Source organism: Phodopus roborovskii, unplaced genomic scaffold (genome assembly GCF_943737965.1).
Source record: "Phodopus roborovskii unplaced genomic scaffold, PHOROB, whole genome shotgun sequence".
Taxonomy (NCBI): Eukaryota; Metazoa; Chordata; class Mammalia; order Rodentia; family Cricetidae; genus Phodopus; species Phodopus roborovskii.
In genome coordinates this window covers 2,779,283-2,795,993 of record NW_026126599.1, presented here as the reverse complement: position 1 = coordinate 2,795,993, position 16,711 = coordinate 2,779,283, and the positions used below count along the sequence as shown (strand labels likewise).

At 48.7% G+C, this 16,711-nt stretch overlaps 3 protein-coding genes across 5 annotated transcripts in view; 2 read left to right on the top strand and 1 right to left on the bottom strand.

Annotated features, from left to right (window-relative positions):
- Snx8 (sorting nexin 8) overlaps positions 1 to 4,328 on the top strand; it is a 45,510-nt gene extending 41,182 nt beyond the window's left edge. For both annotated transcript variants that reach the window (XM_051205130.1, XM_051205131.1), the window contains exons 10-11: positions 108 to 257; positions 2,912 to 4,328. In XM_051205130.1, the coding sequence (XP_051061087.1) occupies positions 108 to 257; positions 2,912 to 3,025 (264 nt within the window). In that variant the 3' untranslated portion in view covers positions 3,026 to 4,328. The remainder of the gene's footprint in view (positions 1 to 107; positions 258 to 2,911) is intronic.
- A 1,419-nt stretch (positions 4,329 to 5,747) lies between these two features.
- On the bottom strand, positions 5,748 to 12,119 carry Nudt1 (nudix hydrolase 1). Of its 2 annotated transcripts, none has more exons than XM_051205240.1 (4): positions 10,129 to 10,258; positions 8,744 to 8,908; positions 8,130 to 8,275; positions 5,748 to 6,268 (listed from the first exon to the last, which is right to left on the bottom strand). In XM_051205240.1, the coding sequence occupies exons 2-4, from the start codon at positions 8,893 to 8,895 to the stop codon at positions 6,096 to 6,098; spliced, it is 471 nt and encodes a 156-aa protein (XP_051061197.1). In that variant the 5' UTR covers positions 8,896 to 8,908; positions 10,129 to 10,258; the 3' UTR covers positions 5,748 to 6,095. The 2 variants fall into 2 exon arrangements, with proteins under 2 accessions (XP_051061197.1, XP_051061198.1); XM_051205241.1 differs by lacking the exon at positions 10,129 to 10,258 and adding an exon at positions 12,034 to 12,119 and having other exon boundaries at positions 5,749 to 6,268.
- Positions 11,920 to 14,988, top strand: Mrm2 (mitochondrial rRNA methyltransferase 2). Its single transcript, XM_051205242.1, has 3 exons — positions 11,920 to 12,136; positions 12,715 to 13,004; positions 13,867 to 14,988. Exons 1-3 carry the CDS (start codon positions 12,129 to 12,131, stop codon positions 14,307 to 14,309), a joined length of 741 nt encoding a protein of 246 aa, XP_051061199.1. The 5' UTR covers positions 11,920 to 12,128; the 3' UTR covers positions 14,310 to 14,988.
- The last annotated feature ends 1,723 nt before the right edge of the window (positions 14,989 to 16,711 follow it).

The window sequence follows — 16,711 nt, the reverse complement described above, 5'->3', positions numbered from 1 at the left end:
GCGATCCCTCCTGTGGATATGAGGGCAGGGGCCAGCCCCCAGGCTCGGAACAGATGCCCTGTCCCACATCCGAGGGTCCATTGCACAGATCAGCTCTCTGTTTGCAGCAGGAGAATGTGATCCAGACCATGGAGCTCCGAAACTACTTCTCCCTGTACTGCCTGCACCAGGAGACACAGCTCGTCCACGTCTACCTGCCTCTCACCTCGCACATCCTGGGGGCCTTCGTGAACTCCCAGATCCAAGGGCACAAGGAGGTCAGTCACCTCTGTCTCCATTGTCACTAATGCCATCCTGTTCTCAGCTGCCTGGCCTGTGGCCTGTAGTCAGTGACCTCGAGAATGGAGTTGATACCCATTGGCCTGAACAGTTCCTAGGTCTCTCAGCCTCTTGTGTGGCCAGGATGGTGTCACTGAAGACTTGTGAGCAGGACCAGAAAAATGTCAGGAAGTTCATTCCTTTTAGGAGAACTCTAGGAGTCAGGGAAAGCATAGAGAATCTCCAAGCCCTACAGCTGAGGGGGAGAGGTGGTAGCGGTTAGTTTGGCCGGGAACACTTTGCACCACAGCAGAGTTTCCTGGAAGCTCCTGTCAGCTGCGTTTAGGTGTAACTGCTGGAGACTCTGGGGAAGACGCTTATGGAAAGCCTGGGGTGCTTGCCCCATGTGAGTGGCCTCAAGCTCTGGGACCTCCACATGTGTCTCCCACTCTTCTCACTTTCAGCAGCTAGGGCTGAGGCAGCTTCAGAGAGGGCGCCTGCCTAGCTCCTTGGTTGTGTGATTTGTGTGTGTGTGTGGGGGGGGTGGCCTGCAGGGACGTGTAAATCTAATGCTTGTAAAACTAACGCCCGTCCCCCAACTGGGGTGATAAGAACAGCCCAGGTAATGATTCACTGAAGTTCATCATAATGAGTAAAATTAGTTCTTTGGGGGCTACTTACAGCGGAGTGGTGGTGTTTACTGATGACTGCACTTCCCCTCCTAAGTTACCAGTTCCCCAACAACCAAGTCCCTATTTTAAACCTTTAAAATTTTTACTTACTCATTATTTATGTTTATGCATGAGCTAATGGGTATCACATGTATGCAGGAGTTGACACGGTATCAAATCCCCTGGAGCTAGAGGTATAGGTGGTTATGAGCCACCTGATGTGGGTGCTGGGAACCAAACCCAGATGCTTTGCAAGAGCAGTGAGTGCTCATAGAACTTCTGAGCCATCTTGCCAGTGTCTCCTGCTCCCTTTTGGGACAGGATCTCACTTTGTAGATAGACCTGACTGATCTTGAACTCCAGAGATCCGCCTGCCTCTGCTGGGATTAAAGGCGTGTACCACCATACCCAAGGACATTTTGCTTTCTACCATTTTTTGTTGTCATTCATTTTATCTTTTGTATGCATATGTGTTGTATATGCATGTATGTATGAATGTATGTGTATGGGCCCATATGTATGCGCGTGAAGGTCATAGGTTGATGTGAGTAGTCTTTCTGGATCATTCTCCACTTTATAGATTGTGAGGCAGAGTTGCAGTTATCTGAACCCAGAGGTCACTGATTCTGCTAGGTTACCCAGCCAGCTTGCTTAGGGGATCGTTTGTCTCCCTTTGTGGGCTACCGCATCCACTCAACATTTACTTGGGTGCTGGGCATCTAAATTCAGATTTACCTTAGTCCTCCTAAGTTTTTGCATTAGCTGGCTTTGAGTTTACAGTGGAATCTGGCTTCAGAGCAATAACATCAACGCAGCAGAGGTGACCACTGGCTCAGACAACATTAGATGCATTCAGAGCCCAGTGGGAATTCTGTGTCAGTGTGTGTTCTGTCCTTAACCCTATCAGAATCCTGCTGGTCTAGAAAATGCTGTCCAGCCTTGGGAGGGAGAGACAGCCTATTTGGTTTCAGCCTGGCATGTTGCTTAATGGTGGTTTGCTGCACAATGGGGTTACTCTGATTAGGATTTGGAAGGCCAGTTTGATCACATCTGCTTTTCTAGTCCCATGTAGCCCCCTCACACACAGGCACCCATCTTCCCTAGCTGAATTTCCTTGGTTTTCCAAGTGACTCAGTTGCCTCCCAGTGGCAATGGGAGCCTCATCTCCCTCCAAGAGGGTATTTGGTTTTCTGCTCTGTTAGGGGCTGAGTTTAGGTCATCAGGTTGGCAGTAAGCATCTTTACCGGCCAAGCCATCTTGAAGGCCTGATCTTGAATTTTTGATATTCTGCCTCTATCTCCTACATGTCATACACCTGGCTTATGTGGTGCTGGAGATCCAAACTCAGGGCTTTATGCATGCCAGGCAGACACTCTTTTAACCTGTGTGGGTCCAAGATCTGAAAAATGGCATGAAGGTACAAGCCCACTCGTTTCCAAATGTTGGCCTGGGTATCATAGTTACAGACCGATAGAGCCGTCACTGCTTGGTTGATGGGCAGAGGCTGTGTACCTTCCAGCTGGTCCCTGCCATCAGGGAACACAAAGAAGTTTGTCAGGGGCTTTGTGAATACATGGCGGCTGGACTGTGCACGTTGAGTGCGAAATCTTGGTGGTTCGAGGCAGAAGTTCTGGTTATTTTTTGTATGGGGTGCTGAGGATCAAACTTGGGGTCTCATGCATGTTTGGTAAGCACTCAAACCCTGAGCTATATATCCCAACCCTGGTTTTGATTTTTAGGTCTCACTGTGTAACCTAGGCTAGCCTGGAACTCACAATCCCACTCTGTGCCTCTGGAGGATGGGTCAGCATTGAGAGAATAAGGGTGATTTGCCTTCACTTTTAGAAGCTCTGGTTGTGGAGCCTGGTATGTGAGGGAATGTGATGAGCGCCCTCCTGTTCAGCCACCAGAGAGTGGGAATTGGCTTGACATGGACCAGGTTGTGGCCACTTTCCTCACCTCCCTTTCTTCCTCTCTTGCAGATGAGCAAGGTATGGAATGACCTGAAGCCGAAGCTGAGCTGTCTCTTTGCTGGACCTCACAGCGTGTTGACGCCACCACGCTCCCCACAGGAGGATGGTGTGTGTCCCCACTAGTGGCAAGGCCCACAACAGAGCTCCCTGTGGCCTCACTAAATCCTCTTTGCAAACAGTGTGTCCCTGGCTGATTCCCTCCAGGCAGCAGCCATTGCCCTGAGCTGCCTGTGGGCCGTGCTGGTGGTCTCTGTGTCTCCCTGCTCCTGGGCAGGTCTGTGCTCCCAGCCCGCCCCATGGCCTGTTGATCGGGTCAGTAGTGGGAAATTGGGGTGCTTTGGAATGGATTGTGCCCAATGCCCACAGTGCTTAGGGCCTTTTGTAACCAGCAAGTGGTGTCTGGGGGAGTGTGGAATGGTCACTGAGTGCTGGGAGAGCCTCGGGCTTAACCTAGCAGCGAAGAAGTGGGAAGGCTAGCCTGCCCTGGGGCTTGGCAGTACTGCCTGGTAGGGAGTTGGCCAGTCTCTGAGGGTGGGCCTGTGACTACAGTCTTGCGACTGCAGACATTATGGGAGGTATATTAGAGGCCAGGCAGGAAGTAGGAGTGTGCAGTGGTTTGGTGCTTTGGAGGACATGTTTCATTCCAGTGCTGGCTGTGAAGCCCTGGTCCAAGGCCTCTCAGGGTCCACGGTGGGTGAGGGTTCAGGGTCCTTTCTTATGTTTCGGAGGGTGGGAGTGAGGAGGGGTTTGTGGAGGAGCACTGGAGATGGGTATCCTTGTAGTGTGCCCAGGCCTCAGGGTCAAGAGTATGGGCCACTTCCCACCAGGCTGTCAGGAAGCAGGTTCCACCTGGATGTGAACAGCTTCCTTACTGGCCCGCTCTCTTGCCCCAGCCCACTCTCCTACCCCAGTGCTTTGAGTGCTCTAAGGCCACCAGAGCACGGCAGTAGAGCCTGCCTTTTCTCACATAGTCACTCCTTGCCTGAGCTGTGGGTGCCTGATTCCAAAGGTTCCATCCTTAGGGTGCAAGGGAGCCAAGAGTCCCTGTACCCTTCTGGCATCCTGCTGCCCAAGCTGTGTGCCACACCACCGTTCTTGGAGCTGCCAGAAAGATGGGAAGCACAAGTATTGACAGGTCTCCTGCCTGCTTGCTCCTTTTCCTGAGCTGAGCAGGGGCCCTTAACTGGACAGCCTGGGACCAGCACAGTGGGAGCGAAGGGAGCTCTCTGTGGGTGCTTCCTGCTCTGTGTTAGCCTGCCCAGATGAAGAGCTAGGCAGGTCAACAGGGCTCTGTGACATTGCTGTGGGGACTCTGGGCTGAAGGAGTCAGGAAGCTGGTGCTGTGGGATTCGGCTGGATGAATGAAGCACTTTATGGACTGCGGGAATCAGTTACTGCCACACCCAATAAACTGGAAGTGTTTACATATGGTTTCCATGCTGCCATTTCTCTCCACAAACTCCCATGAACACAGCCAAAAGTGTCTTGAAACTGGAGTCTTAAGTTTCAGGATGGGCGATTGCCCCTAGCCTGGTGGTCCCAGAGGGGGAGTGTCTATAGCAGTTTCCTGGATATAGAAGCATTGCTTCCTCCTGGATGAAGCCTCCTCAGACTCAGAAGATCTGCTCAGTTTACAGGTTTCAGAAATCTGAAAAGTACATGGGTCACAAGGTCCCTCCCTGCAGTGGTACCCACAGTGACACTTGCTAAGGGGAGAAGATGCTGCCCCGTCAAGCCCTCCTGCACAGCAGCTCTCCAGGGCTGCGCTCTCAGTCCTAGTCCATGCTGTGGTCAGCTCTTCTGTGAGCTAAGCCCTCGTTCACACCTGTAAGTCACCATGGTAAACTCACTGGCTGTCAAGGTCAGACTGCAGAGTCATTTTTTTGGTGCCAAACCAGCTGAGTGTGTTTCCTGTTGCTGTGATGAAATTCCCCAACAAAAGTAACATATTGGGGGAGTGGGGTCAAAGTGTAAGAGTTGAGCACACTGCACCCAGAATTACGCAGAAAATAGATCAAAGCCTGCACGTCAGTACTCAGCTTGCTTTCTCTATACTCATATTGTTCAGGAATCCCTTCCTAAGGAATCATGCCACTCCTAGTAGGCAGATCTTCCTACTTGAGTTAACATAATCAAGATGATCCCACAGGCTGACCTAATCTAGACAGTCCCTCACTGAGATGCTCTTCCCAGGTGATTCTAAATTGACAGTTAAAACTGACATAGGGGCTGGAGGAGATGGCTCAGCAGTTAAGAGCACTTGCTGTTCTCCCAGAGAATCCGAGTTCAGTTCCCAGTTGCCACATTAGGTTGCTCACAATGTCCTGTAACTTCAGCTCCAATGGAATTACCATCTCTGACTTCATGGTACCTGTACTTCCATGCACATTACCCCTACTCCGTGCACTTAGTTACAAAATGAATTCAAGAGAAGGGCTGCAGTTATGCCCTTCTCTCAACACATATCTCAGCCCCTGTAGGTTTAGGGAGTTTGAGCTATCAGTTTACTTGGTTTTTGAGTATGATATATGTGTGTATATATGCCTGGAGAGGAATGCTTGTCTTTCTCTGAGACACCACTGTGCCTCCCGAGACCCACAGCTCTAGCTTCTCTTGTGGTACCCTGCTCTTGACAGTTTTTCTTCAGATTCCTGGCATCCTACCCACACCAAACATTTCAGAGCTTCTACTTTTCCATTTAGATTGTCACTCCTGCATAAAAAAAGTTTTCACCCATCCTTTGGTGTCTGTCACCCTGTATGAGGTAGTATGACAAGACAAAGAATTGGCTGTCTTGGTGTCTGGCAGGATCTCTTTCTTTCCTATCCAGTCACCTGTGCCACTCACATAGCAACTTAGGGGAGCAAAAGTTTATTTTGGATCAATCATAGATCAATCGAGGGGATGCAGTCCATCATGGCAGTGGTAGGAGTATGAGATGGTCACATCATGAAGAAGCAGAGAGCAGACAGGAAGTAGGACCTACCCATAAAACCTTAGGGCCCACCCCACAGCTCTGTGATCCTGAGTGACTTAGTTCCCTTTTCATTACTCTGCCTCAGTGACATTTCACATTTCCGACCCCAACACTTTGCAAACAGAAAATACCAGCCCCTCCTTGTGGTGGCCTTGGGCTGACAACTTGTGGCTGTGTAGCAACCTGAGTGTGGCTAGAACCCACCAGACATCTGTATTAGAATTCATCCACCTCACGAAGGGAGTAGTCAAGGATGGTGTCCTGATCCTGGAACTTGAAGTACCCACAGAACTTCTTCTTCTGAAGCAGGAGTGGGAACCAGTAGCTGTCATCAGGCCACATGTCTGCAAAGGGAATCTGGTCCAGTTGGAACCACTGAGGGCGCATTTCTGGATTGGGGTGGGGGTGGGTGGGGAGGAGGGAGAACATTGATGTTGAGCATGGATTTCAGCCAACCCGTGAGGGATTACCCCCTGAATCTGTGTGAACACCTGTTTGGAGTTATTGTTTTGTTTGAGACATGGTCTCACTATGCAGCCCTGGCTGACCCTGAATGCAGAGATCTGCTGTGTATCTGAGTATGTCTGTGTGAATTAATGTCACGTGTGGGTGCCAGAGGAGGCCAGAAAGGAGCTGGAGTTACAGCTAGTCATCCACTGCCCAGTGTGAGTGATGGAGACTGAACTTGGGTCCTCTGGAAGATCAATAAGTGCTCTTGATCCAGTGAGACCTCCGTCCAGCTGTTTGGACTTTGCCAGTTGCTGTTACTTGTCAAAAAAAAAATTTTTTTTTTACAGGTTTTAAATTATTTTTGACTGCATTTATGCATGTATGTCTGTGTGTGGGCATATTGAGTGCAAATGCCCACAGAGGCCAGAGGCTTTGGATCCCCCTAAAGTGGGTGTTAGTCAGTTGTGAGCCACTTGGTGTGGGTTCTTTGGAAGAGTAGTACGTGATCTTAACTGCTGAACCAACTTTCCAACCTCTCTCCTCTTTAAACATTTTTTTATATGCATGGGTGTTTTGCTGCAACCATGTGTACATAGTGCCTACAGAGGCCAGAAGAGGGCGTGGGATCCCCTGGAACTAGTTACCGGTACTGGGAAAAGCAGGTGGGTCCTCGGCAAGAGCAGCAGTGCTCTTAACTCTTGAGCCATCTCTCCATCCCCTGGAGTTTTTTGAGATAGGGTTTCTACACTGTAGCCCAGACTGGTTTGGAATAAATAGCAATCCTCCTGCTTCAGCTTCCTGGTTGGTGTACATGGGTGTGATACCATGCTTGCTTTGTTTTATTTTCATTGATACAGGAACTTCCCTTGAGCCCTGGTGGGCCTGGAATTCAGTATGGAGCCCAGCCTGGTCTTGAATTCTTGGCAGTTCTGCCTCAGCTTCCTTGGTGATGGGATTATAAAAGTGTACCACTGTGCCTGGTTTATCTGAGACAGGAGTCTGGTCTAATTTTTTTTTAATCTCATGCTCATGACCATCTCTTAGTTTTTAAAGGCTTATGTAGCACAAGCTGGCCTAGAAGCCATTCTGTAACCCAACATGCCCTCAGATTTAGTCTTCCTGTCTGTGCCTCCCAGATGCTTCGATTATGGCCCTGCATCACCATACCTGGTTACTTTCTTGTTTACTAAGAGCTAATCTCCTGTGTTGGGATTACAGTCATGCAACACCACACCTGGTTCATGTCATTGCAGGGGGTAGAACTCAGGTCCTTGTGCTTGCTAGTGAGGTACCCTGCCAACTGAGCCACACCCTAGCTACATTATTATTATTATCCCTCCCTCCTCCTTTCTTCTTTCCCTTTTTCCTTCTACTTCTGAGATGGGGTCTCACAGTGTGGATCACATTGGCTTTGAACTAACAGAGATACCCGTCTCTTCCATATTGGAATAAAAAGGCATGTACCTTGCCAGGCAAGGGTGGCACATGGCTTTGATCCCAGCGTTCCAAGGCAGAGACTGGTGATCTCTGTGAATTTAAGGACAGCCTGGTCTACAGAGTGAGTTCCAAGGCTATACAGAGAAACCCTGTCTCAAAAAGAAAAGGTGGGGGGGGGGGCTCATATTTGGGCTACAAGGTTGCTTTGCCTGTCTGTCCTTGGTTCTGAGGACAACCAAAGAGGAGGAATGTGGGCAGACTTGGGGCTTACACTTGGCAAGGGCTGACTCCTTTCTCCTGGGCAGGCAAGTCAGGCTGGATGCATCTCCCTGCCCGTGGTGGGAAGTAGGGCCCAAGGCTCACCATCACTCTCTGTGGGCGTCCCATGCACATGGTCAGTAGAGAAGATATGCACCTCCATCAGCTCGGGGGAACCCACAAACTCAAATGAGATGTGGCCCACTTTGTGCAATGCATCTACTGTCAGGCCACTCTCTTCCTGCAGCTCCCTGCAGCAGAGATGGGTAAGGAAGAAGTGGCGTTAGCTCATGGCATCCATGCTTAGAAGGGCCAGGGCCATGGGAGTGTAACCTCAGGAACTGTGGCCTGCATACTCTAGGAGGACATCATGCTGAGGTGTTGTTATATCCAATTTAGGAATTAAATTATATAAATTTAGGCATGATATTGCACACCTATAATCCCAGCACTCAGGAAGCTGAAGCAGGAGGATTTGGGCCTTGAGACCAACCTAGGCTATATAATTAAAGGCCAGCTGGGATATGTAGAAAGACGCTTCAAAATTTTTTTAAAAGCTGGCCATAGTGGCATATACCTTTAATCCCAGCACTCTGCAGATAAAGGCAGGTGGATCTCTGTGAGTTTAAAGCCAGCCTGGTCTATAGAGCATCTGTGAATCTCAGGTGTTTCCTCCTCTCTAAGTCTTCATCCCCTGCCTTTGTGGCTCTTTTCCTCACCTCTTAGCCCCATCCTCAATGGACTCTCCTTCCTGCACTTTGCCCCCGAAGCCATTCCAGCGGCCAGCACCAAAGCCCCTCTTCTTCATGCCCAGCAGAACTCGATGAGGCTGTAGCACCAGCACGAGCGTATAGAGCCTGGAGGTGCCCATGGTCTCCTGGGTCCTGTGAAGAGGGTCAGAAAATGGGGTATGCTTGGCTTGCGGTTTGTTAGAGTGTGCATCAAATGTGTGGTAGTGAATGGTAGCCAGGTGGGAAGGAGGTCCATGCTGGGGGAGGTGGAAAATGAGGCTAGCTAGTAATTTCCCAGCCACAGCATACATTTCCCTGTGGTTTCCAGAGCAGATGAAATGTGTCTTTGAGCCCTATCCCTCCCCCCTTTTTTTTTCAATTAGAGGGATGGAACTCAAAACCTTGAGCATGCTAGACTAGTGCTCTACTGCTAAGCCATACCCCCAGTCCTTCACTGGGGTTTCTAGGCAGGTGCTTTTTCTTTCCTTGGCCTCTCCTAAACTGGTACTCTCCTAAGAGAAATGTCATCAATTAAAATAATTTCCTGCTCTTCCAGAGCACTAGGATTCTATCCTTAGCATCCATGATGGCTCACAATGGTCTAACTCCAGTTCTGATGGCCTCTTTCGGTCTCTTTGGGCATTAGGAACAAAGAGTACACAGACACAAATGCAAGCAAAACATCTATACTCATACAATATAAGTTAAAAAAAAAAAGCTGGGTGGGGGTAGTGCATGCCTTTAATTAATCCCAGCACTCTGGAGGCAGAGGCAGGAGGATCTCTGAGTTTGAGGCCAGCCTGGTATACAGAGTGAGTTCTAGGATAGCCAGGGCTACAGAGAAACTCTGTCTCAACAAAGCAAAACAAACAAAACAACTTAGAAAAGAAAGAAAAGGGAAGCTAGGTCTTGGTGATGAGAGTGGTCAGCAAAGGAAATGGGCTTAACATTGGCCTGTGTCCTCCTCTTGACACTGACTTGCCCATGCCTTAGGTCCTGGCTTCCTAACACAGCAAAGTCAGCCATCTCTTACATGCACCAGCTATATACACCTGTTTTTCCATATCCACAGGCAACTGGTACTAGGATACCCCATCCTACCATGGATACCAGAATCGAAGCATGGTGAAACCGCTTCTAGGGAAATGGCATATTTGCATATATAACTTACACACACACATCCTCTAGCCCACTTTAAATGTAACACAAATACTGTGTAAACAGTTTTCATGTAGAAAGTAATGACAGATGTCCACATGTTCAGTATATGAGTGATTTGTTTTGCAAGTATTTTAAATGAGACAGAGTCATGCCATGTAGTTCAGTCTGGACTTAAACTCACAATATTCCTTCCCGCATGCTCAGCTACCTACCTGTCTCAGTGAAATTGTTGTGAGGATATAGATTGGACTCTATATAGATTGGAATCCAGTAGAATGGGCTCAGCTATGGCTCTGTTGATTGACATTGTTTTAAACATAATCCCCACATTACTTTCCCTCTGCAAATGGAAATATCTTATTTCACAGTGTTTGGGTTTATTAAGTGGGATAGTTCTACCAAACAAGGTTAATTGGGGTTGGAGAATATTTTTCATTTGCTGGTTTGAATTGGTCTAATACTGAGCCCACAGATATAGATGGCTGATTAGCCTTGTGTATGTGATATGTGCAAGTGCACATGAGTGTATATGTCCCTTCATATACACATGTATATACATGTCCCTTCATGTGTGTGAAGATCACAGTTGACAATGGGTTGCTCTCTGCATTATTTTTTTCATATTAAAAAGATTTATGTGTATGAGAATTTGTCTGCATGTATGTCTGCCCACTATGTGCATTCAGTGCCCACATAGGTCAGAAGAAGCATTGGCTCCCCTGGAACTGGAGTAACAGATGTGGGTGCTGAGAGCTTGACCATGGTCTTCTGCAAGAGCAGACAGGTATCTTTCCAGCCCATTTCTTATTTTCAAAAAAGGTTGTACTTGCATATATGTATGTATGCATGTATGTGTGTGTCTCTCTTTGCATGCACAAATTCATGTGGCTGCTTGTGAAAGCCAGAAGAGGATGTTGGAGTCTCTGAAGCTGGAGTTACAGGTCGTTGCAAGCCACCTTACATGGGTGCTGGCAATCAAACTCAGGACCTGTGCAAGAGCGATAAGCACTCTTAATCACTGATCCAGCTTCCTAGCTACATCTACATTTTTGTCTTCTCTCTTTCTCTCTCTCTTGTTTTTCAAGACATGGTTTGTCTGTAGCTTTGGAGCCTGTCCTGGAACTCACTCTGTAGACCAGGCTGGCCTCAAACTCACAGATGTCCACCTGCCCCTGCCTCTCCTGTGCTGGGATTAAAGGCATGTGCCACCACTGCCTGGCTGTTTTTGTTCTTTTGAGACAGGGTCTTTCATTAGAACCTCTAGCTCATGGAGTCAGTAAGACTAGCTGACCAGACTGCTCCAAGGATCCAGCTTTCTCTGCCTCCCAGCACTGGGGTTATAGGTGCAAGCCACATTGACTATTTATGTGGGTTCTGGGCCTTGAAACTCCTCAAGCATGTGAAGCAAGCATTTCACAGGCATCTATCAGCCCAGCTCCAATTAACCTTGTTTTCAAAAGCAACTCCATTTAGTAAGACTTAGAACTGTATAAGGCTTACTTTCACATTTTCTGAGGAGAAAACTGATGCCTGTGGTCTAAATTTGAACGGGGTCAAATGGCAGAGCCTATAAAGAAAATAGGGTGTCCTTGACGTCAGTTTAGTGTTCCCTCAGCTCAGGTAGCTGTGATATGATAAATTGGATGCTTTCAAATGCTAGGGGCTGGGGTGATGACAACTATCAGGTCTGAATTGAGATCAACTGTTGTAGCTGTTGGAGGCAATGCAGATAGAGTGCAGAGCTCAGACCTGCCATCAGGGGGCACTCTGCAAATGCTGTTCCCGAGCCTTCCCTTCCTGGGGTTATACAACCTTTGCAACCTGGCTGCAAACTGCCCCTGCACCAGTAAGCCCCAGGTTCCAGGTCCCCTTTCCCTCTCACTTCTGCTCCCTACAGTTTGTACTTCCTTCCCCTGGTCTCTCCGATCTCAGGTCTACCCCGTACCCCGGTTTTCTCGGCTGGCTTGAAGCAACACCCTAGTCTTCCTGGCTGGCTTGAAGAAGCACTCCAGTCCTTCCGCCCTCTCCCATCCCCAGATCTCTCCCAGCACCCCAACACCCCCGACCTCCCGCGTCTCCCCGGAGCTCAGCTCCCACGCACCGCGAAGCATCCATACCTTCGCGCCCCAGCTACTTCTTCCTGGGGCGGGGCCTTGCGCTGGAACCAAGGGCCGGACTTCCGGCGGCGGGAGGAAACCACCGGCAAGCACCCATGGCTTGGTGAGTAGAGTTACTTTGTCAGCCCGCATTAGAAGTGCGCTTGGGGTGTAAGTGCGTGGAGTGGACTACACAAGTTGGGAACTCAGTGTCTGGGGCAGCAGAGGGGTGCTGGTAGCCTCTGTCCCGGAATAGGGACATGTATGCACGATGTTTATTCCTGTACAGACGAGGTTTTCTGCGTGGAAATGAGTGTATGGCCTGGGGACATGGCTCTGAGGATAAAGCTGTGCCTACATGAGGACTGGAGTTCGGATGCCCAGAACATACAGAATGTTGGGCTTGTGTGCTGAGCAAATGTGACGCCAGTGCTAAAAAGGCAGAGACAGGGGCTCCTGGAGCAAGCTGGCTAGCTAGACTGGTTGGCGATCTTACCTCAATATGTAAGGTAGAGAGCAAGCTGGAAGGACATCCGCAGTCAACTTTGAGTCTCCGTACGCACGCAGACACATATGCACACACATACTAATACACATGCATGTATACCGCACATACATATGCAAAAAAAAAAAAAAAAAGAAAGAAAGAAAGGAAAGAAAACCATTGTAATGTCCACCTGCTAACCCCTTTCTCGACACCAGGCAGCCGAAGCTGGTAGGCGTTCCCCTTAAGGTTCAGAGATTCCACATGGCCGCTTGTCGCTACAAAGCCCGGACGGGCGCCGAGCACCTGTGGCTGATGCGCCATCTAAAGGACCCGTTTGTGAAGGCCGCAAAGGTGGAGAGTTACCGCTGCCGCAGCGCCTTCAAGCTCCTGGAGATTGATGAAAAGCATCACATCCTGCGGCCCGGCCTCCGGGTGCTGGACTGTGGGGCGGCTCCGGGAGCCTGGAGTCAAGTGGCAGTGAAGAGAGTCAATGCTGCAGGCGCAGGTGGGGCGTGAATGTCATTACCAGCTCCTCTGGGCGTCAAGAGCTTGGAGGGAATGATAGTTAGCAGCTCTATATTAGAAACATTTCTTTTTGTTTGTTTTTGGAGACAGGGTTTCTCTGTGTAACTTTGGGATGTGACCTTGCTTTGTAGATCAGGCTGGCCTCGAACTCACAGCCTTCCTCATGCCTCTGATTCCCTAGTACTGGGATTAAAGGCGTGCACCACTACTGTCTGGCTTGAGCAGCTTTCTTAGAGTTGATAGTTATAGAAATGGGACAAATTGGGGACGATGCTGGGCTGCTAAGAAAAACAGGTGTGCTGGCAGAGGCCTATGATCCTAACACTTGGGAGGTGGAGGCAGGAGGATTAGAAGTGTAAGATGATCCTAGCTACATAGTACATTTGCAGTCCATCACAGGAGATCCTGTCTCTTAGAAAAAAAAGGGCAAGGGTGAAGGGGTTTGGGTAACAGGTGATGATGGTGATGCTTTGGAGATGTCTTATTCAGCAGTGGTTCTCAATACAGGGGTTGAGATCCATTTGGGGTATACATGTCAGATATTTACATTATTATTCATAGCAGTAGCAGAATTACACCTGTGAAGTAGCACAGAGATATTTTACCGTTGGGGGTAAACACCAGGCACTGTATTAAAAGTTTGCAACTTAGTGGATAAGAGGTGCTTGCTGGGATTATAGGCCTGTGCCACATCTACCTTATGTATCTTCATATAAAAGGCCTCTTGTGTACATCTATGCATGCTAGCTAGTTTTCTTGGTCCTGGTGCCTTACTTTATTTTGTGGCTTGTGTTTTGGTCGGGAAATTCATGGTGTAAGAGTGCATTCTGTTGCTTCCATAGACTGCAGCTGTCCTGTGGGCTATGTGCTTGGGGTTGATCTTCTTCACATAATCCCCCTGGAAGGAGCAACTTTTCTCTGTCCTGCTGATGTGACTGACCCTGGAACTCGACAGAGGATTTTAGAACTGCTTCCCAGAAGGAGAGCAGATGTGATTTTGAGTGACATGGCACCCAACGCCACTGGGATCCGAGACCTCGATCATGACAGGCTCATCAGCTTGTGCCTTACCCTTGTGGACATGGCTGTGGACATCCTGCATCCTGGGGGGACACTGCTGTGTAAAACCTGGGTTGGAAGAAAAAGCCACCTGCTACAGAAGAGACTGACCCAGGAATTCCGTAACATAAGGGTTGTGAAACCGGAAGCTAGCAGGAAGGAGTCTTCTGAGGTGTACCTCTTAGCCACGCAGTACCGGGGAGGGAAGGGCTCCATGGAGCAGTGAATCTGCCCTGCCTTTCTGGGAGTGCTTTCCTGAGAGTGGCTGGCATCTGAGCTGCATTGTGGGTATGAACAGCACCCTGAGGCACCTCCGGGTTTCTAAAGAGATCAAAAGTGTATTTGATAAAAATGGGGCCAGCATTGCGGCTCATGGAGTAACGATGCCTGCTACTGAACCTAAGGCCCTGAGTGCTTTCTCTGGATAGCACTATAGGACCTTTATAGTGGAAAGAGAGAATTAACTCCTGAAAGTTGTCCTCTGACCCCCACGTGCGCATGCACACATATGCACATAGTATGAACATATGTTTTGGGATGGTTGGTTTTTGTTCATTGAAACCTTGCTGTATCTGGGAAGGAAGAATCCAGCTGAGGGATTGCCTGTGGGCAAGTCTGTCTGCTAATTTGATTAATGATTGACATAGGAAGGAATGTGGGGGGGCCCAGCCCAGTGGGAGCAGTGCCACCCCTGGGCAGGAAGTCCTGAGTTGTATAAGGGAGCAAGGTGAGCAAGACATGAAGAAGAAGCCAGTAAGCCATGTTCCTCCATGGTCTCTGCTTCAGTTTCTGCCTCCAGGTCCCTACCCTGAGTATTCAGCTTGCCTTTCTTCAGTGACAGATTACCCCGACTGGGCTGAGTAAGCCTCCCAAGGTTGCTTTTAAGTTCTGGAAACAAAACAAAAACAGTCTTCTGTATCATGATTTTATCTTTCTGACTTTGTTTTTGAGATTGGGTTTCACTATGTTGCCAAAGCTGGCTATGAGCTCACAAAATCCTCCTGCCTCACCTCCCAAGTGCTGGGATTACAAGTGTACACAGCCACAGCTGGTTCATGACATGTTTGAAGAGAGTTATGAGGAAGATAGGTGGAGAGTGAAGGATATAAAAGGGAAGAGGAAAAAGCTGGGCGTTGGTGGCGCTTGCCTTTAAATTCCAGCTCTTGGGAGACAGAGGCAGATGGATCTCTTGAGTTTGAGACCAGCCTGGTCTACACAGCAAGTTCCAGGACAGTCAAGGCTATACACAGAAACTCTAAAAAAAAAAAAAAAAAAAAAAAAAACCAAAACAGAAAATCCCCAAACTTTGAGTGGCTGGAGGGAGAGATTATACATTCCAGCAAAACACCCACAGACATAAATTAATTTGAAACAAAAACAAAAAATGAGAAGAACCACCTCTTTCCAGACCCAGGGAGCGGATGTGGCAATTGTGTCTGCACCAATATCGGCGGTTTCTTGTGCCATAAAGGCCTCTGCACTAACCCCAGGGGCCTGCTGAGTGATCCAGGGAAGTGCTCCACTCTGGCCTGGGTAAAAATGGCTGCCGGAGTTCACAAAGGCTTTTCATGGCCAGAAGTTTGGCATGGGGTGTTTGAAACAGTCAGGACTTTTGAAGCCAGACTCAAATCTTGGCAGCAAGCAGCTGCAGTTGCTGTGTAGCTCCTCAGTGGATCTGTGGAGGGTAGTGGAGAGTCTCCAAATCCAGAAAGTGCTGATGCAACACATGGCTTTCACCTCAAAGGGGATAAGATAGTTTCTTCTGGAACCCAACAGGAATGACTGTGGCTAAGGAACACACATTTAAATTACTCAAAATCCCATGTTCCAGCAGCATAGCAGTTTAAGTTTTTGTAGTTAACAACCCCGCCCCTCCAACAGGGTTTCTCTGTGTAGCCCTGGCTGTCCTGAAAATCCCTATGTAGACCAGGTTGGCCTTGAGCTCACAGGTTGGCCTTGAACTCACAGAGACCTGTCTGCCTCTGCCTCCCAGGTGCTTGGGTTTAAGGGCATACCCTGCCACCACCCAGCAGTCAAGGCATCTTTCAAACACACTGGAAACATTAAGTAGACTATAGCTTAGGAGAGAAATCTTGGCTTTGTGCCTCAGGTGGTATCTGATGACATCTGGCCTTTGTATATTAAAGGTTGTCAAGTTAATGCATCCCAAAGGTTTTATCTGCTATTCACAGGATGTTAGGTGAGACACAGAGGTGGACAAGGAGTGGCTATTTAGGGAGTCTGAACAGTCAGAGGTAAAGTCTTAATTAGGCTCCAGACCTGCCACCTACCAACCTGCCTACATACATGGATGCTCTAATCAGCCCCCACAGTTCAGTTGAAGATACAATTGCTTTCTGAAAACTTCCCTTCTTAAAAGACACACTGTTAGCCAGGTGGTGGTGGCACACACCTTTAGTCCCAACATTTGGGAGGCAGAGACAGGTGGATCTCAGTGAGTTGAAGGCCAACTTGGTCCACAGAGGACCAAGGACAGCTAGGGCTACACAGAGAAACTCTGTCTAGAAAATTTAAAAAAAAAAAAAAAGAAAGAAAAAAGAATACACATTACACACACACACACACACTGTTAAGCCTGGGGTGGTGGTGCATGCCTTTAATCCCCAG